This window comes from Hyla sarda, unplaced genomic scaffold (genome assembly GCF_029499605.1).
Source record: "Hyla sarda isolate aHylSar1 unplaced genomic scaffold, aHylSar1.hap1 scaffold_1610, whole genome shotgun sequence".
In the NCBI taxonomy this organism is placed as follows: domain Eukaryota; kingdom Metazoa; phylum Chordata; class Amphibia; order Anura; family Hylidae; genus Hyla; species Hyla sarda.
Window position 1 is genome coordinate 52,023 of NW_026608247.1, and position 25,108 is coordinate 77,130.

At 38.7% G+C, this 25,108-nt stretch overlaps 1 protein-coding gene across 1 annotated transcript in view; it reads right to left on the bottom strand.

Moving 5' to 3' along the window:
- The window catches only part of LOC130310994 (receptor-type tyrosine-protein phosphatase O-like), a gene marked incomplete at its 3' end in the record, with an annotated part of 55,080 nt that extends 30,972 nt beyond the window's left edge, over positions 1–24,108 (bottom strand). Inside the window, exons 1-2 of the mRNA XM_056552446.1 lie at positions 23,993–24,108; positions 19,789–19,928 (exon numbers count right to left, since the gene is read on the bottom strand). Coding sequence (XP_056408421.1) covers positions 19,789–19,928; positions 23,993–24,098 — 246 coding nt within the window. The remainder of the gene's footprint in view (positions 1–19,788; positions 19,929–23,992) is intronic.
- Between the last annotated feature and the right edge of the window lie 1,000 nt (positions 24,109–25,108).

Genomic DNA, 25,108 nt, shown 5'->3' on the forward strand with positions numbered 1-25,108 from the left:
TGTGCAGTGTGTAATGTAGGTTATATACCGCCATATACATTGTGCAGTGTGTAATGTAGGTTATATACCGCCATATACATTGTACAGTGTGTAATGTAGGTTATATACCGCCATATACATTGTGCAGTGTGTAATGTAGGTTATATACCGCCATATACATTGTGCAGTGTGTAATGTAGGTTATATACCGCCATATACATTGTGCAGTGTGTAATGTAGGTTATATACCGCCATATACATTGTGCAGTGTGTAATGTAGGTTATATACCGCCATATACATTGTGCAGTGTGTAATGTAGGTTATATACCACCATATAGATTGTACAGTGTGTAATGTAGGTTATATACCGCCATATACATTGTGCAGTGTGTAATGTAGGTTATATACCACCATATAGATTGTACAGTGTGTAATGTAGGTTATATACCGCCTCATACATTATACAGTGTGTATATATATATATATATATATATATATATATGTATATTACATATATTACATCATACACTGTACATTACATATTACATATTACACACTGTACTTTACATATTACATATTATACACTGTACTTTACATATTACATTATACACTGTACTTTACATATTACATATTATACACTGTACTTTATATATTACATATTATACGCTGTACTTTATATATTACATATTATACACTGTACTTTACATATTACACATTACACACTGTACTTTACATATTACACATTACACACTGTACTTTACATATTACACACTGTACTTTACATATTACACACTGTACTTTACATATTACACATTACACACTGTACTTTACATATTACACACTGTACTTTACATATTACACACTGTACTTTACATATTACATATACACTGTACTTTACATATTACACACTGTACTTTATATATTACATTACACACTGTACTTTACATATTACATATTATACACTGTACTTTATATATTACATTACACACTGTACTTTACATATTACACATTACACACTGTACTTTACATATTACACATTACACACTGTACTTTACATATTACACACTGTACTTTACATATTACATATTACACACTACTTTATATATTACATTACACACTGTACTTTACATATTACACACTGTACTTTACATATAACATTATACACTGTACTTTACATATAACATTATACACTGTACTTTATATATTACATTATACACTGTACTTTACATATTACACATTATACACTGTACTTTACATATAACATTATACACTGTACTTTATATATTACATTATACACTGTACTTTACATATTACATTACACACTGTACTTTACATATTACATTACACACTGTACTTTACATATTACATTATACACTGTACTTTACATATTATACACTGTACTTTACATATTATACACTGTACTTTACATATTACATTATACACTGTACTTTACATATTACATTATACACTGTACTTTACATATTACATATTATACACTGTACTTTACATATTACATATTATACACTGTACTTTACATATTACATTATACACTGTACTTTACATATTACATATTACACACTGTACTTTACATATTACACACTGTACTTTACATATTACATATTACACACTACTTTATATATTACATTACACACTGTACTTTACATATTATACACTGTACTTTACATATTACATATTATACACTGTACTTTACATATTACATATTACACACTGTACTTTACATATTACATATTACACACTGTACTTTACATATTACATTACACACTGTACTTTACATATTATACACTGTACTTTACATATTATACACTGTACTTTACATATTACATTACACACTGTACTTTACATATTATACACTGTACTTTACATATTATACACTGTACTTTACATATTACATTTTATACACTGTACTTTACATATTATACACTGTACTTTATATATTACATTACACACTGTACTTTACATATTACATATTATACACTGTACTTTATATATTACACATTACACACTGTACTTTACATATTACACATTACACACTGTACTTTACATATTACACACTGTACTTTACATATTACATATTACACACTACTTTATATATTACATTACACACTGTACTTTACATATTACACACTGTACTTTACATATTACATATTATACACTGTACTTTACATATTACATATTATACACTGTACTTTACATATAACATTATACACTGTACTTTACATATTACATTATACACTGTACTTTACATATTACATATTACACACTGTACTTTACATATTACATATTATACACTGTACTTTACATATTACACATTATACACTGTACTTTACATATTATACACTGTACTTTACATATTACATTATACACTGTAATTTACATATTACATATTATACACTGTACTTTACATATTACATATTATACACTGTACTTTACATATTACATATTATACACTGTACTTTACATATTACATTATACACTGTACTTTACATATTACATATTACACACTGTACTTTACATATTACACACTGTACTTTACATATTACACACTGTACTTTACATATTACATATTACACACTGTACTTTACATATTACATATTACACACTACTTTATATATTACATTACACACTGTACTTTACATATTACACACTGTACTTTACATATAACATTATACACTGTACTTTACATATTACATATTACACACTGTACTTTACATATTACATATTACACACTGTACTTTACATATTACATATTACACACTGTACTTTACATATTACATATTACACACTGTACTTTACATATTACATTACACACTGTACTTTACATATTATACACTGTACTTTACATATTATACACTGTACTTTACATATTACATTTTATACACTGTACTTTACATATTACATATTATACACTGTACTTTACATATTACATTATACACTGTACTTTACATATTACATTATACACTGTACTTTACATATTACATATTATACACTGTACTATACATATTACATATTATACACTGTACTTTACATATTACATATTATACACTGTACTATATATATTACATATTATACACTGTACTTTACATATTACATATTATACACTGTACTTTACATATTACATATTATACACTGTACTATATATATTACATATTATACACTGTACTTTACATATTACATATTATACACTGTACTTTATATATTACATATTATACACTGTACTTTACATATTACATATTATACACTGTACTTTATATATTACATATTATACACTGTACTTTATATATTACATTACACACTGTACTTTACATATTACATATTACACACTGTACTTTACATATTACATTACACACTGTACTTTACATATTATACACTGTACTTTACATATTATACACTGTACTTTACATATTACATTTTATACACTGTACTTTACATATTATACACTGTACTTTACATATTACATTATACACTGTACTTTACATATTACATTATACACTGTACTTTACATATTACATATTATACACTGTACTTTACATATTACATTATACACTGTACTTTACATATTACATATTATACACTGTACTATATATATTACATATTATACACTGTACTTTACATATTACATATTATACACTGTACTTTACATATTACATATTATACACTGTACTATATATATTACATATTATACACTGTACTTTACATATTACATATTATACACTGTACTTTATATATTACATATTATACACTGTACTTTACATATTACATATTATACACTGTACTATATATTACATTATACACTGTACTTTATATATTACATTATACACTGTACTTTACATATTACATATTATACACTGTACTTTACATATTACATTATACACTGTACTTTACATATTACATATTATACACTGTACTATATATATTACATATTATACACTGTACTTTACATATTACATATTATACACTGTACTTTACATATTACATATTATACACTGTACTATATATATTACATATTATACACTGTACTTTACATATTACATATTATACACTGTACTTTATATATTACATATTATACACTGTACTTTACATATTACATATTATACACTGTACTATATATTACATTATACACTGTACTTTACATATTACATATTATACACTGTACTATACATTACATTATACACTGTACTTTACATATTATACACTGTACTATATATATTACCTATTATACACTGTACCTTACTATATATTACATTATACACTACTTTATATTACATTATATAATTAAACACTGTACTTTACATATTACATATTATACACTGTACTTTATATATTACATATTATATACTGTACTTTACATATTACATTATACACTGTACTTTATATATTACATTATACACTGTACTTTACATATTACATATTACACACTGTACTTTACATATTACATATTATACACTGTACTTTACATATTACACATTATACACTGTACTTTACATATTATACACTGTACTTTACATATTACATATTATACACTGTACTTTACATATTACATATTATACACTGTACTTTACATATTACATATTATACACTGTACTTTACATATTACATATTACACACTGTACTTTACATATTACACACTGTACTTTACATATTACACACTGTACTTTACATATTACATATTACACACTGTACTTTACATATTACATATTACACACTACTTTATATATTACATTACACACTGTACTTTACATATTACACACTGTACTTTACATATAACATTATACACTGTACTTTACATATTACATATTACACACTGTACTTTACATATTACATATTACACACTGTACTTTACATATTACATTACACACTGTACTTTACATATTATACACTGTACTTTACATATTATACACTGTACTTTACATATTATACACTGTACTTTACATATTACATTTTATACACTGTACTTTACATATTACATATTATACACTGTACTTTACATATTACATTATACACTGTACTTTACATATTACATTATACACTGTACTTTACATATTACATATTATACACTGTACTATATATATTACATATTATACACTGTACTTTACATATTACATATTATACACTGTACTATATATATTACATATTATACACTGTACTTTACATATTACATATTATACACTGTACTTTACATATTACATATTATACACTGTACTATATATATTACATATTATACACTGTACTTTACATATTACATATTATACACTGTACTTTATATATTACATATTATACACTGTACTTTACATATTACATATTATACACTGTACTTTATATATTACATATTATACACTGTACTTTATATATTACATTACACACTGTACTTTACATATTACATATTACACACTGTACTTTACATATTACATTACACACTGTACTTTACATATTATACACTGTACTTTACATATTATACACTGTACTTTACATATTACATTTTATACACTGTACTTTACATATTATACACTGTACTTTACATATTACATTATACACTGTACTTTACATATTACATTATACACTGTACTTTACATATTACATATTATACACTGTACTTTACATATTACATTATACACTGTACTTTACATATTACATATTATACACTGTACTATATATATTACATATTATACACTGTACTTTACATATTACATATTATACACTGTACTTTACATATTACATATTATACACTGTACTATATATATTACATATTATACACTGTACTTTACATATTACATATTATACACTGTACTTTATATATTACATATTATACACTGTACTATATATTACATTATACACTGTACTTTATATATTACATTATACACTGTACTTTACATATTACATATTATACACTGTACTTTACATATTACATTATACACTGTACTTTACATATTACATATTATACACTGTACTATATATATTACATATTATACACTGTACTTTACATATTACATATTATACACTGTACTTTACATATTACATATTATACACTGTACTATATATATTACATATTATACACTGTACTTTACATATTACATATTATACACTGTACTTTACATATTACATATTATACACTGTACTTTACATATTACATATTATACACTGTACTATATATTACATTATACACTGTACTTTACATATTACATATTATACACTGTACTATACATTACATTATACACTGTACTTTACATATTATACACTGTACTATATATATTACCTATTATACACTGTACCTTACTATATATTACATTATACACTACTTTATATTACATTATATAATTAAACACTGTACTTTACATATTACATATTATACACTGTACTTTATATATTACATATTATATACTGTACTTTACATATTACATTATACACTGTACTTTATATATTACATTATACACTGTACTTTACTATATATTACATTATACACTACTTTATATCACATTATATAATTATACACTGTACTTTACATATTACATATTATACACTGTACTTTATATATTACATTATACACTGTACTTTATATATTACATATTATACACTGTACTTTATATATTACATATTATACACTGTACTTTACTATATATTACATTATACACTGTACTTTACATATTACATTATACACTGTACTTTACATATTATACACTGTACTTTACATAATACATATTATACACTGTACTTTATATATTACATTATACACTGTACTTTATATATTACATTATACACTGTACTTTACATAATACATATTATACACTGTACTTTACATAATATACACTGTACTTTATATATTACATTATACACTGTACTTTATATATTACATTATACACTGTACTTTACTATATATTACATTATACACTACTTTATATTACATTATATAATTATACACTGTATTTTACATATTATACACTGTAATATAAAGTAGTGTATAATGTAATATATAGTAAAGTACAGTGTATAATTCTGTAATGTACTATAAAGTACAGTGTATAATGTAATATATACATTATGTATTATATCACTCAAATGTTTGGACACCCTTTTCATTCCACAGTTTTTCTTTTCTTTTTACATTGTAGACTCATATTAAAGACATAAAAACTATGAAGGACACATATGGGGTAAAGCAGAAAAAAAAGGTTTTTCCATCTATATTAAATTGTAGATTGTATCTTTTGCTGCGCACTCTTGGCGTTCTCCCTATCAGCTTCAGGAGGTCATCACCTGGAATGGTTCTTAGTTTTTGTCTTTAGAATGTGGTTAAGGCCTTCAGTTCCATATAGAGCCCACTCTCCTCCCCCATCACAGACTGTAATGTATTGTTGTTTGACATTGTTTCTTTTATAATGAGTGATGGAGCATAGTTTTAGTGTAGCATGTGGTAGAATGTATAGTGTATGGACAGCTCTTCTGTATGTTATACTATCATGTATACAGGAATGTTATTGTAGCATGTGATGTAATGTATGCAGGAGTGTTAGTACAATATACAGCACAGGTGTCCATACACTATACATCATACCACATGCTACACTAACATTCCTGCACACATTATATACATGACAGTACAATATACAGCACAGGTTCCCTAAGCTATACATCATACCACATGCTACACTAACACTCCTGCACACATATACATGACAGTACAATATACAGCACAGGTGTCCATAAACTATACATCATACCACATACTACACTAACATTCCTGCATACATTATATACATGACAGTACAATATACAGCACAGGTGTCCATACGCTATACATCATACCACATACTACACTAACACTCCTGCACACATTATATACATGACAGTACAATATACAGCACAGGTTCCCTACACTATACATCATACTACACTAACATTCCTGCATACATTATATACATGACAGTACAATATACAGCACAGGTGTCCCTACACTATACATCATACCACATCCTACACTAACATTCCTGTACACATTATATACATGACAGTACAATATACAGCACAGGTGTCCATACACTATACATCATACCACATACTACACTAACATTCCTGCATACATTATATACATGACAGTACAATATACAGCACAGGTGTCCCTACACTATACATCATACCACATTCTACACTAACATTCCTGCATACATTATATACATGACAGTACAATATACAGCACAGGTGTCCATACACTATACATCATACATCATACTACACTAACATTCCTGCATACATTATATACATGACAGTACAATATACAGCACATGTGTCCCTACACTATACATCATACCACATCCTACACTAACACTCCTGCACACATTATATACATGACAGTACAATATACAGCACAGGTTCCCTACACTATACATCATACTACACTAACATTCCTGCATACATTATATACATGACAGTACAATATACAGCACAGGTGTCCCTACACTATACATCATACCACATCCTACACTAACACTCCTGCACACATTATATACATGACAGTACAATATACAGCACAGGTGTCCATACACTATACATCATACCACATACTACACTAACATTCCTGCACACATTATATACATGACAGTACAATATACAGCACATGTGTCCATACACTATACATCATACCACATACTACACTAACATTCCTGCACACATTATATACATGACAGTACAATATACAGCACATGTGTCCATACACTATACATCATACCACATACTACACTAACATTCCTGCACACATTATATATATGACAGTGCAATATACAGCACAGGTGTCCATACACTATACATCATACCACATACTACACTAATATTCCTGCATATATTATATACATGACAGTACAATATACAGCACAGGTGTCCATACACTATACATCATACCACATACTACACTAACACTCCTGCACACATTATATACATGACAGTACAATATACAGCACAGGTGTCCATACACTATACATCATACCACATACTACACTAACATTCCTGCACACATTATATACATGACAGTACAATATACAGCACAGGTGTTCATACACTATACATCATACCACATACTACATTAACATTCCTGCACACATTATATACATGACAGCACAATATACAGCACAGGTGTCCATACACTATACATCATACCACATACTACACTAACACTCCTGCACACATTATATACATGACAGTACAATATACAGCACAGGTGTCCATACACTATACATCATACCACATACTACACTAACATTCCTGCACACATTATATACATGACAGTACAATATACAGCACAGGTGTCCATACACTATACATCATACCACATACTACATTAACATTCCTGCATACATTATATACATGACAGTACAATATACAGCACATGTGTCCATACACTATACATCATACCACATACTACACTAACACTCCTGCATACATTATATACATGACAGTACAATATACAGCACAGGTGTCCATACATTATACATCATACCACATACTAGGGCTGCACGATATATCGCAAAAGCAATTGAATTGCGATATTTGCTTTTTGCTCTTGCTGTTGACGTCACGACGTGCGTTGGGGACGTCACCATCAGTGCACACAGTGAAAGCACAGCAAGAGCGCCGAAGCCAGGAGCATCGCAGACCTCAGACCCCGGCAACAGGTAACTATAACACCGGGGATGGGTACATAGATGCGCTGTGCGGGGCATATATACATGCGCTGTGCTGGGCATATATAACGTGATGTGCGGGACATATACACATGCGCAGTGCGGGACACATACACATGCGCAGTGCGGGACATATACACATGCGCAGTGAGGGGCATATACACATGCGCAGTGCGGGGCATATACACATGCGCAGTGCGGGGCATATACACATGCGCAGTGCGGGGCATATAGAACACACAGTGCGGGGCATATAGAACGCGCAGTGCGGGGCATATAGAACGTGCAGTGCGGGCCATATAGAACGCGCAGTGCGGGCCATATAGAACGTGCAGTGCGGGCCATATAGAACGCGCAGTGCGGGCCATATAGAACGCGCAGTGCGGGCCATATAGAACGCGCAGTGCGGGCCATATAGAACGCGCAGTGCGGGCCATTTAGAATGTGCAGTGCGGGCCATATAGAACGCGCAGTGCGGGCCATATAGAACGCGCAGTGCGGGCCATATAGAACGCGCAGTGCGGGGGATATATAACGCGCTGTGCGGGGCATATATACATGCGCTGTGCGGGGGACATATATACATGAGCTGTGCGGGGGACATATATACATGAGCTGTGCGGGGGACATATATACAATTTACCGTGCGACACAATTTCCAACCTGTGGGACACAATTTTTTTTCCCATGCGACACATTAGTAAATCAGGGAGATGTTTCACTTTTTTTTTTTTTTTTATCCGAGAACATGCGACACTTTCAGGAAACCCGTGGGACACATTTAAAAACCCGTGCGCCAAGAAAAAAAAAAATGGCGGGCGACCGATTAGTAAATATGGAGATTTTCACTCAGAGAATTCAGGGAAAACACTCAGATTAAACAGACACTCTTAGTAAATGAGGGCCAATGTTTCTCGGGTCCTGCGAAAGACAGTACAATATACATGCTACACTAACATTCCTGCTTACATTATATACACGACAGTACAATATACAGCACAGGTTCCTTACACATCATACCACATGCTACACTAACATTCCTGCTTACATTATATACACGACAGTACAATATACAGCACAGGTTCCTTACACATCATACCACATGCTACACTAACATTCCTGCTTACATTATATACACGACAGTACAATATACAGCACAGGTTCCTTACACATCATTCCTGCTTACATTATATACACGACAGTACAATATACAGCACAGGTTCCTTACACATCATACCACATGCTACACTAACATTCCTGCTTACATTATATACACGACAGTACAATATACAGCACAGGTTCCTTACACATCATTCCTGCTTACATTATATACACGACAGTACAATATACAGCACAGGTTCCTTACACATCATACCACATGCTACACTAACATTCCTGCTTACATTATATACACGACAGTACAATATACAGCACAGGTTCCTTACACATCATACCACATGCTACACTAACATTCCTGCTTACATTATATACACGACAGTACAATATACAGCACAGGTTCCTTACACATCATACCACATGCTACACTAACATTCCTGCTTACATTATATACACGACAGTACAATATACAGCACAGGTTCCTTACACATCATTCCTGCTTACATTATATACACGACAGTACAATATACAGCACAGGTTCCTTACACATCATACCACATGCTACACTAACATTCCTGCTTACATTATATACACGACAGTACAATATACAGCACAGGTTCCTTACACATCATTCCTGCTTACATTATATACACGACAGTACAATATACAGCACAGGTTCCTTACACATCATACCACATGCTACACTAACATTCCTGCTTACATTATATACACGACCGTACAATATACAGCACAGGTCCCCTAAGTATGATGTGTAGGGAACCTGTGCTGTATATTGTACTGTCATGTATGGAATGTATACGGAGTGTTAGCGTCAACTCTGAGGATCAGTCCATTTGAGTTACTAGCCTCAGATAACGCAGATTACCAGCCCCCTCAGATTACAGCCACATAAATACTTCAGACATCAGGTACCAAATACATCTCAACATCAACTGTTCTGAGACTAAGAGAACAACGAAAACAACAATGAAAACTATAGCAAAAATAACACCACAAAAACAACGAAAAAAAAGGCAATGAAGACAACAACACCACGGGGGGGGGAGGAGGGAGGGGGGGGAGGGAGGAGGAGGAGGGGGGGGGAGGGAGGAGGAGGAGGGGGGAGGAGGAGGGGGGGGAGGAGGAGGAGGAGGGGGGGGGGAGGGAGGAGGAGGAGGGGGGGGAGGAGGAGGAGGAGGGGGGGGGGAGGGAGGAGGAGGAGGGGGGGGGGAGGGAGGAGGAGGAGGGGGGGGGAGGAGGAGGAGGAGGGGGGGGGGAGGGAGGAGGAGGAGGGGGGGGGGGAGGGAGGAGGAGGGGGGGGGGGGAGGGAGGAGGAGGAGGGGGGGGAGGGAGGAGGAGGAGGGGGGGGGGGAGGGAGGAGGAGGAGGGGGGGGGGGAGGGAGGAGGAGGGGGGGGAGGGGGAGGGAGGAGGAGGAGGGGGGGGGGGAGGGAGGAGGAGGGGGGGGAGGGAGGAGGAGGAGGGGGGGGGGGAGGGAGGAGGAGGGGGGGGGGAGGGAGGAGGAGGAGGGGGGGGGAGGGAGGAGGAGGAGGGGGGGGGGGGGAGGGAGGAGGAGGAGGGGGGGGGGAGGGAGGAGGAGGAGGGGGGGGGGAGGGAGGAGGAGGAGGGGGGGGAGGGAGGAGGAGGGGGGAGGAGGAGGGAGGGGGGGGGAGGGAGGAGGAGAAGGGGGGGGGGAGGGAGGAGGAGGAGGGGGGGGGGGGAGGGAGGAGGAGGGGGGAGGAGGAGGAGGAGGAGGAGGAGGAGACTAGCATGGAGATGGAGGAAGGAAGAAACCACAGTGTAGAACAATGCAGTGATGTGTCACATGACAAGCCTCCACAGTCACCTGACCATGATGATTTGGAATGAGCCGCACCCCAGAGTTAGGGAACAGTAGCCGACAAGTGGTCCGCACCTCAAGGATCCATATAAGATCCCTTTAAGGCTGCTGGAAAACCATTCAAAGTGATGGCCCCATAAACTGGTGGAGAGAACGGGAGAAACTACAATACAGAACATAAATGCTTATATGTAGACCTGTATATAACACCACAATGCTTATATGTAGACCTGTATATAACACCACAATGCTTATATGTAGACCTGTATATAACACCACAATGCTTATATGTGATCCTGTATATAACACCACAATGCTTATATGTAGACCTGTATATAACACCACAATGCTTATATGTAATCCTGTATATAACACCACTATGCTTATATGTGATCCTGTATATAACACCACTATGCTTATATGTGGTCCTGTATATAACACCACAATGCTTATATCTGGTCCTGTATATAACACCACAATGCTTATATGTAATCCTGTATATAACACCACAATGCTTATATGTGATCCTGTATATAACACCACAATGCTTATATGTGATCCTGTATATAACACCACAATGCTTATATGTAGACCTGTATATAACACCACAATGCTTATATGTAGACCTGTATATAACACCACAATGCTTATATGTGATCCTGTATATAACACCACAATGCTTTCATGTGGTCCTGTATATAACACCACAATACTTATATGTGATCCTGTATATAACACCACAATGCTTATATGTAGACCTGTATATAACACCACAATGCTTATATGTGGTCCTGTATATAACACCACAATGCTTATATGTGGTCCTGTATATAACACCACAATGCTTATATGTGGTCCTGTATATAACACCACAGTGCTTATATGTGGTCCTGTATATAACACCACAATGCTTATATGTAGACCTGTATATAACACCACAATGCTTATATGTAATCCTGTATATAACACCACTATGCTTATATGTGGTCCTGTATATAACACCACAATGCTTATATGTGGTCCTGTATATAACACCACAATGCTTATATGTAATCCTGTATATAACACCACTATGCTTATATGTGATCCTGTATATAACACCACAATGCTTATGTGTGGTCCTGTATATAACACCACAATGCTTATATGTAATCCTGTATATAACACCACTATGCTTATGTGTGGTCCTGTATATAACACCACAATGCTTATATGTGGTCCTGTATATAACACCACAATGCTTATATGTAATCCTGTATATAACACCACTATGCTTATATGTGATCCTGTATATAACACCACAATGCTTATATGTGGTCCTGTATATAACACCACAATGCTTATATGTGGTCCTGTATATAACACCACAATGCTTTCATGTGATCCTGTATATAACACCACAATGCTTATATGTGATCCTGTATATAACACCACAATGCTTATATGTGATCCTGTATATAACACCACAATGCTTATATGTAATCCTGTATATAACACCACTATGCTTATATGTGATCCTGTATATAACACCACAATGCTTATATGTGATCCTGTATATAACACCACAATGCTTATATGTGGTCCTGTATATAACACCACAATGCTTATATGTGGTCCTGTATATAACACCACAATGCTTTCATGTGATCCTGTATATAACACCACAATGCTTATATGTGATCCTGTATATAACACCACAATGCTTATATGTGGTCCTGTATATAACACCACAATGCTTATATGTGATCCTGTATATAACACCACAATGCTTATATGTGATCCTGTGTATAACACCACAATGCTTATATGTAGACCTGTATATAACACCACAATGCTTATATGTGATCCTGTATATAACACCACAGTGCTTATATGTGATCCTGTATATAACACCACAATGCTTATGTGTGGTCCTGTATATAACACCACAATGCTTATATGTGATCCTGTATATAACACCACAATGCTTATATGTGATCCTGTATATAACACCACAATGCTTATATGTGGTCCTGTATATAACACCACAATGCTTATATGTGGTCCTGTATATAACACCACAATGCTTATGTGTGGTCCTGTATATAACACCACAATGCTTATATGTGGTCCTGTGTATAACACCACAATGCTTATATCTGGTCCTGTATATAACACCACAATGCTTATGTGTGGTCCTGTATATAACACCACAATGCTTATATGTAGACCTGTATATAACACCACAATGCTTATATGTAGACCTGTATATAACACCACAATGCTTATATGTGATCCTGTGTATAACACCACAATGCTTATATCTGGTCCTGTATATAACACCACAATGCTTATATCTGGTCCTGTATATAACACCACAATGCTTATATGTAGACCTGTATATAACACCACTATGCTTTCATGTGGTCCTGTATATAACACCACAATGCTTATATGTAGACCTGTATATAACACCACAATGCTTATATGTGATCCTGTATATAACACCACAATGCTTATATGTGATCCTGTATATAACACCACAATGCTTATATGTGGTCCTGTATATAACACCACAATGCTTATGTGTGGTCCTGTATATAACACCACAATGCTTATATGTACACCTGTATATAACACCACAATGCTTATATGTGATCCTGTATATAACACCACAATGCTTATATGTGATCCTGTATATAACACCACAATGCTTAGATGTAATCCTGTATATAACACCACAATGCTTATATGTAATCCTGTATATAACACCACAATGCTTATATGTAATCCTGTATATAACACCACAATGCTTATATGTGATCCTGTATATAACACCACAATGCTTATATGTGGTCCTGTATATAACACCACTATGCTTATATGTGGTCCTGTATATAACACCACAATGCTTATATGTGGTCCTGTATATAACACCACAATGCTTATATGTAGACCTGTATATAACACCACAATGCTTATATGTGGTCCTGTATATAACACCACAATGCTTATATGTGATCCTGTATATAACACCACAATGCTTATATGTAATCCTGTATATAACACCACAATGCTTATATGTAATCCTGTATATAACACCACTATGCTTATATGTGATCCTGTATATAACACCACAATGCTTATATGTGGTCCTGTATATAACACCACAATGCTTATATGTAATCCTGTATATAACACCACAATGCTTATATGTAATCCTGTATATAACACCACTATGCTTATATGTGGTCCTGTATATAACACCACAATGCTTATATGTGGTCCTGTGTATAACACCACAATGCTTATATGTAGACCTGTATATAACACCACAATGCTTTCATGTGGTCCTGTATATAACACCACAATGCTTATATGTAGACCTGTATATAACACCACAATGCTTATATGTGGTCCTGTATATAACACCACAATGCTTATATGTGATCCTGTATATAACACCACAATGCTTATATGTAGACCTGTATATAACACCACAATGCTTTCATGTGGTCCTGTATATAACACCACAATGCTTTCATGTGATCCTGTATATAACACCACAATGCTTTCATGTGGTCCTGTATATAACACCACAATGCTTATATGTGATCCTGTATATAACACCACAATGCTTATATGTGATCCTGTATATAACACCACAATGCTTTCATGTGATCCTGTATATAACACCACTATGCTTATATGTGATCCTGTATATAACACCACAATGCTTATATGTGGTCCTGTATATAACACCACAATGCTTATATGTAATCCTGTATATAACACCACAATGCTTATATGTAATCCTGTATATAACACCACAATGCTTATATGTGGTCCTGTATATAACACCACAATGCTTATATGTGGTCCTGTATATAACACCACAATGCTTATATGTAGACCTGTATATAACACCACAATGCTTATATGTGGTCCTGTATATAACACCACAATGCTTATATGTGATCCTGTATATAACACCACAATGCTTATATGTGGTCCTGTATATAACACCACAATGCTTATATGTGGTCCTGTATATAACACCACAATGCTTTCATGTGGTCCTGTATATAACACCACAATGCTTATATGTGGTCCTGTATATAACACCACAATGCTTATATGTGGTCCTGTATATAACACCACAATGCTTATATGTGATCCTGTATATAACACCACAATGCTTATATGTAGACCTGTATATAACACCACAATGCTTATATGTGGTCCTGTATATAACACCACAATGCTTATATGTGATCCTGTATATAACACCACAATGCTTATATGTGATCCTGTATATAACACCACAATGCTTATATGTAGACCTGTATATAACACCACAATACTTATATGTGATCCTGTATATAACACCACTATGCTTATATGTGATCCTGTATATAACACCACAATGCTTATATGTGGTCCTGTATATAACACCACAATGCTTATATGTAGACCTGTATATAACACCACAATGCTTATATGTGGTCCTGTATATAACACCACTATGCTTTCATGAGGTCCTGTATATAACACCACAATGCTTATATGTGATCCTGTATATAACACCACAATGCTTATATGTAGACCTGTATATAACACCACAATGCTTATATGTGATCCTGTATATAACACCACAATGCTTATATGTGGTCCTGTATATAACACCACAATGCTTATATGTAGACCTGTATATAACACCACAATGCTTATATGTAGACCTGTATATAACACCACAATGCTTATATGTAGACCTGTATATAACACCACAATGCTTATATGTGGTCCTGTATATAACACCACAATGCTTATATGTGATCCTGTATATAACACCACAATGCTTATATCTGGTCCTGTATATAACACCACAATGCTTATATGTAGACCTGTATATAACACCACAATGCTTATGTGTGGTCCTGTATATAACACCACAATGCTTATATGTGATCCTGTATATAACACCACAATGCTTATATGTGGTCCTGTATATAACACCACAATGCTTATATGTGATCCTGTATATAACACCACAATGCTTATATCTGGTCCTGTATATAACACCACAATGCTTATATGTAGACCTGTATATAACACCACAATGCTTATATGTAGACCTGTATATAACACCACAATGCTTATGTGTGGTCCTGTATATAACACCACAATGCTTATATGTGATCCTGTATATAACACCACAATGCTTATATGCGGTCCTGTATATAACACCACAATGCTTATATGTGATCCTGTATATAACACCACAATGCTTATATCTGGTCCTGTATATAACACCACAATGCTTATATGTAGACCTGTATATAACACCACAATGCTTATATGTAGACCTGTATATAACACCACAATGCTTATGTGTGGTCCTGTATATAACACCACAATGCTTATATGTGATCCTGTATATAACACCACAATGCTTATATGCGGTCCTGTATATAACACCACAATGCTTATATGTGATCCTGTATATAACACCACAATGCTTTCATGTGGTCCTGTATATAACACCACAATGCTTATATGTGGTCCTGTATATAACACCACAATGCTTATATGTGGTCCTGTATATAACACCACAATGCTTTCATGTGGTCCTGTATATAACACCACAATGCTTATATGTGATCCTGTATATAACACCACAGTGCTTATATGTGATCCTGTATATAACACCACAATGCTTTCATGTGGTCCTGTATATAACACCACAATGCTTATATGTGATCCTGTATATAACACCACAATGCTTTCATGTGGTCCTGTATATAACACCACAATGCTTATATGTGGTCCTGTATATAACACCACAATGCTTATATGTGGTCCTGTATATAACACCACAATGCTTTCATGTGGTCCTGTATATAACACCACAATGCTTATATGTGATCCTGTATATAACACCACAGTGCTTATATGTGATCCTGTATATAACACCACAATGCTTTCATGTGGTCCTGTATATAACACCACAATGCTTATATGTGATCCTGTATATAACACCACAATGCTTATATGTGATCCTGTGTATAACACCACAATGCTTATATGTAGACCTGTATATAACACCACAATGCTTATATGTGATCCTGTATATAACACCACAATGCTTATATGTGATCCTGTATATAACACCACAATGCTTATATGTGATCCTGTATATAACACCACAATGCTTATATGTGATCCTGTATATAACACCACAATGCTTATATGTGATCCTGTATATAACACCACAATGCTTTCATGTGGTCCTGTATATAACACCACAATGCTTATATGTGATCCTGTATATAACACCACAATGCTTATATGTGGTCCTGTATATAACACCACAATGCTTATATGTGGTCCTGTATATAACACCACAATGCTTAGATGTGGTCCTGTATATGACACCACAATGCTTAGATGTGATCCTGTATATAACACCACAATGCTTTCATGTGGTCCTGTATATAACATCACAATGCTTATGTGTGATCCTGTATATAACACCACAATGCTTATATGTGATCCTGTATATAACACCACAATGCTTATATGTGATCCTGTATATAACACCACAATGCTTATATGTGATCCTGTATATAACACCACAATGCTTATGTGTGGTCCTGTATATAACACCACAATGCTTATATGTAGACCTGTATATAACACCACAATGCTTATATGTAGACCTGTATATAACACCACAATGCTTTCATGTGATCCTGTATATAACACCACAATGCTTATATGTGATCCTGTATATAACACCACAATGCTTATATGTAGACCTGTATATAACACCACAATGCTTTCATGTGATCCTGTATATAACACCACAATGCTTATATGTGATCCTGTATATAACACCACAATGCTTATATGTAGACCTGTATATAACACCACAATGCTTATATGTGGTCCTGTATATAACACCACAATGCTTATATGTGATCCTGTATATAACACCACAATGCTTATATGTGATCCTGTATATAACACCACAATGCTTATATGTGATCCTGTATATAACACCACAGTGCTTATATGTAGACCTGTATATAACACCACAATGCTTAGATGTGATCCTGTATATAACACCACAATGCTTATATGTAGACCTGTATATAACACCACAATGCTTTCATGTGATCCCTTTTACCTTTTCATATTTACTCTGCACCGGATCTAAGCGCCAGCAGACGACCTCGTAGTAATCGGAGAATCCTTCCTCTACCCATAGGAGGGTGAAGGACGTCTGAGTCTTGTTGACGGCATAAAGTGACCTAGGGGGCGCCGGATCTGAGATAAAGAAGATTGTGATGACTACTAATCCTTAAACACAACCCCACTGGACGTGCAGGACCAACTCTGCTAGATATTAGACACTCACCTAGCCCCACCCTATATGGCAGAGAGGACCCCCAAAGACTCACCTAGCCCCACCCTATATGGCAGAGAGGACCCCCAAGACTTACCTAGCCCCACCCTATATGGCAGAGATGACCCCAAAGACTTACCTAGCCCCACTCTATATGGCAGAGAGGACCCCAAAGACTCACCTAGCCCCACCCTATATGGCAGAGAGGACCCCAAAGACTCACCTAGCCCCACCCTAAATGGCAGAGAGGACCCCAAAGACTTACCTAGCCCCACCCTATATGGCAGAGAGGACCCCCAAGACTTACCTAGCCCCACCCTATATGGCAGAGATGACTCCAAAGACTCACTTAGCCCCACCCTATATGGCAGAGAGGACCCCCAAGACTCACCTAGCCCCACCCTATATGGCAGAGAGGACCCCCAAGACTTACCTAGCCCCACCCTATATGGCAGAGATGACTCCAAAGACTCACCTAGCCCCACCCTATATGGCAGAGAGGACCCCCAAGACTCACCTAGCCCCACCCTATATGGCAGAGAGGACCCCCAAAGACTCACCTAGCCCCACCCTATATGGCAGAGATGACCCCAAAGACTCACCTAGCCCCACCCTATATGGCAGAGATGACCCCAAAGACTCACCTAGCCCCACCCTATATGGCAGAGATGACCCCAAAGACTCACCTAGCCCCACCCTATATGGCAGAGATGACCCCAAAGACTCACCTAGCCCCCCCCTATATGGCAGAGAGGACCCCAAAGACTCACCTAGCCCCACCCTATATGGCAGAGATGACCCCAAAGACTCACCTAGCCCCACCCTATATGGCAGAGAGGACCCCCAAGACTTACCTAGCCCCACCCTATATGGCAGAGAGGACCCCCAAGACTCACCTAGCCCCACCCTATATGGCAGAGAGGACCCCCAAGACTCACCTAGCCCCACCCTATATGGCAGAGATGACCCCAAAGACTCACTTAGCCCCACCCTATATGGCAGAGATGACCCCAAAGACTCACCTAGCCCCACCCTATATGGCAGAGATGACCCCAAAGACTTACCTAGCCCCACCCTATATGGCAGAGAGGACCCCCAAGACTCACCTAGCCCCACCCTATATGGCAGAGATGACCCCAAAGACTCACCTAGCCCCACCCTATATGGCAGAGATGACCCCAAAGACTCACCTAGCCCCACCCTATATGGCAGAGATGACCCCAAAGACTCAACTAGCCCCACCCTATATGGCAGAGATGACCCCAAAGACTCACCTAGCCCCACCCTATATGGCAGAGATGACCCCAAAGACTCACCTAGCCCCACCCTATATGGCAGAGAGGACCCCCAAGACTTACCTAGCCCCACCCTATATGGCAGAGAGGACCCCCAAGACTTACCTAGCCCCACCCTATATGGCAGAGAGGACCCCCAAGACTCACCTAGCCCCACCCTATATGGCAGAGATGACCCCAAAGACTCACCTAGCCCCACCCTATATGGCAGAGATGACCCCAAAGACTCACCTAGCCCCACCCTATATGGCAGAGATGACCCCAAAGACTCACCTAGCCCCACCCTATATGGCAGAGAGGACCCCCAAAGACTCACCTAGCCCCACCCTATATGGCAGAGATGACCCCAAAGACTCACCTAGCCCCACCCTATATGGCAGAGAGGACCCCAAAGACTTACCTAGCCCCACCCTATATGGCAGAGAGGACCCCCAAGACTCACCTAGCCCCACCCTATATGGCAGAGATGACCCCAAGACTCACCTAGCCCCACCCTATATGGCAGAGATGACCCCAAAGACTCACCTAGCCCCACCCTATATGGCAGAGATGACCCCAAAGACTCACCTAGCCCCACCCTATATGGCAGAGATGACCCCAAAGACTCACCTAGCCCCACCCTATATGGCAGAGATGACCCCAAAGACTCACCTAGCCCCACCCTATATGGCAGAGAGGACCCCCAAGACTAAACCTAGCCCCACCCTATATGGCAGAGATGACCCCAAAGACTCACCTAGCCCCACCCTATATGGCAGAGATGATCCCAAAGACTCACCTAGCCCCACCCTATATGGCAGAGATGACCCCAAAGACTCACCTAGCCCCACCCTATATGGCAGAGATGACCCCAAAGACTCACCTAGCCCCACCCTATATGGCAGAGAGGACCCCCAAGACTCACCTAGCCCCACCCTATATGGCAGAGATGACCCCAAAGACTCACCTAGCCCCACCCTATATGGCAGAGATGACCCCAAAGACTCACCTAGCCCCACCCTATATGGCAGAGATGACCCCAAAGACTCACCTAGCCCCACCCTATATGGCAGAGATGACCCCAAAGACTCACCTAGCCCCACCCTATATGGCAGAGATGACCCCAAAGACTCACCTAGCCCAACCCTATATGGCAGAGAGGACCCCCAAGACTTACCTAGCCCCCCCCCTATATGGCAGAGAGGACCCCAAAGACTCACCTAGCCCCACCCTATATGGCAGAGATGACCCCAAAGACTCACCTAGCCCCACCCTATATGGCAGAGATGACCCCAAAGACTCACCTAGCCCCACCCTATATGGCAGAGATGACCCCAAAGACTCACCTAGCCCCACCCTATATGGCAGAGATGACCCCAAAGACTCACCTAGCCCCACCCTATATGGCAGAGATGACCCCAAAGACTCACCTAGCCCCACCCTATATGGCAGAGAGGACCCCCAAGACTTACCTAGCCCCACCCTATATGGCAGAGAGGACCCCCAAGACTCACCTAGCCCCACCCTATATGGCAGAGATGACCCCAAAGACTCACCTAGCCCCACCCTATATGGCAGAGAGGACCCCCAAGACTCACCTAGCCCCACCCTATATGGCAGAGAGGAACCCCAAGACTTACCTAGCCCCACCCTATATGGCAGAGATGACCCTGCCAGACTCACCTAGCTCCACCCTATATGGCAGAGATGACCCCAAAGACTCACCTAGCCCCACCCTATATGGCAGAGAGGACCCCCAAGACTTACCTAGCCCCACCCTTTATGGCAGAGATGACCCCAAAGACTCACCTAGCCCCACCCTATATGGCAGAGAGGACCCTGCCAGACTCACCTAGCCCCACCCTATATGGCAGAGAGGACCCCAAAGACTCACCTAGCCCCACCCTATATGGCAGAGATGACCCCAAAGACTCACCTAGCCCCACCCTATATGGCAGAGAGTACCCCCAAGACTCACCTAGCCCCACCCTATATGGCAGAGAGGACCCCCAAGACTCACCTAGCCCCACCCTATATGGCAGAGATGACCCCAAAGACTCACCTAGCCCCACCCTATATGGCAGAGAGGACCCCCAAGACTCACCTAGCCCCACCCTATATGGCAGAGAGGACCCCCAAGACTTACCTAGCCCCACCCTATATGGCAGAGATGACCCCAAAGACTCACCTAGCCCCACCCTATATGGCAGAGAGGACCCCCAAGACTCACCTAGCCCCACCCTATATGGCAGAGATGACCCCAAAGACTCACCTAGCCCCACCCTATATGGCAGAGAGGACCCCCAAGACTCACCTAGCCCCACCCTATATGGCAGAGAGGACCCCCAAGACTTACCTAGCCCCACCCTATATGGCAGAGATGACCCTGCCAGACTCACCTAGCCCCACCCTATATGGCAGAGATGACCCCAAAGACTCACCTAGCCCCACCCTATATGGCAGAGAGGACCCCCAAGACTTACCTAGCCCCACCCTTTATGGCAGAGATGACCCTGCCAGACTCACCTAGCCCCACCCTATATGGCAGAGAGGACCCTGCCAAACTCACCTAGCCCCACCCTATATGGCAGAGATGACCCCACCAGACTCACCCTATATGGCAAAGATGACCCCGCCAGACTCACCCTATATGGCAGAGATGACCCCGCCAGACTCACCCTATATGGCAGAGATGACCCCGCCAGACTCACCTAGCCTCACCCTATATGGCAGAGATGTGTTACTACTCCTTTCTGTACAGGCAGTGACTGTGATGTTGTAGACGTCTCCAGCAGGAAGACTCAGCACGGCCGTCATTGTTGTTCTGGACACCTGAAAAGAAAGCAATGATATCGCTCATGTGACTGAAGAAATCTCACTGTTCTGTTCCATGAGACCCCAATTCTGCAGTCGACTGGAGTGGAGACGGGGGACCTGGGGCGGAGACGGAGACGGGGGACCTGGGGCGGAGACGGAGACGGGGGACCTGGGGCGGAGACGGGGGACCTGGGGCGGAGACGGAGACGGGGGACCTGGGGCGGAGACGGGGGACCTGGGGCGGAGACGGGGGACCTGGGGCGGAGACGGGGGACCTGGGGCGGAGATGGTCACTTTAAAATCAGCAATGGGGCCCAGCTGAGACCTCGTAAGATGACCCCCAGATACAATACGCGGGGTGTCGGGATACAATACGCGGGGTGTCGGGATACAATACGCGGGGTGTCGGGATACACTACGCGGGGTGTCGGGATACACTACGCGGGGTGTCGGGATACACTACGCGGGGTGTCGGGATACACTACGCGGGGTGTCGGGATACACTACGCGGGGTGTCGGGATACACTACGCGGGGTGTCGGGATACACTACGCGGGGTGTCGGGATACACTACGCGGGGTGTCGGGATACACTACGCGGGGTGTCGGGATACACTACGCGGGGTGTCGGGATACACTACGCGGGGTGTCGGGATACACTACGCGGGGTGTCGGGATACACTACGCGGGGCGTCGGGATACACTACGCGGGGCGTCGGGATACACTACGCGGGGCGTCGGGATACACTACGCGGGGCGTCGGGATACACTACGCGGGGCGTCGGGATACACTACGCGGGGCGTCGGGATACACTACGCGGGGCGTCGGGATACACTACGCGGGGCGTCGGGATACACTACGCGGGGCGTCGGGATACACTACGCGGGGCGTCGGGATACAATACGCGGGGCGTCGGGATACAATACGCGGGGCGTCGGGATACAATACGCGGGGCGTCGGGATACAATACGCGGGGCGTCGGGATACAATACGCGGGGCGTCGGGATACAA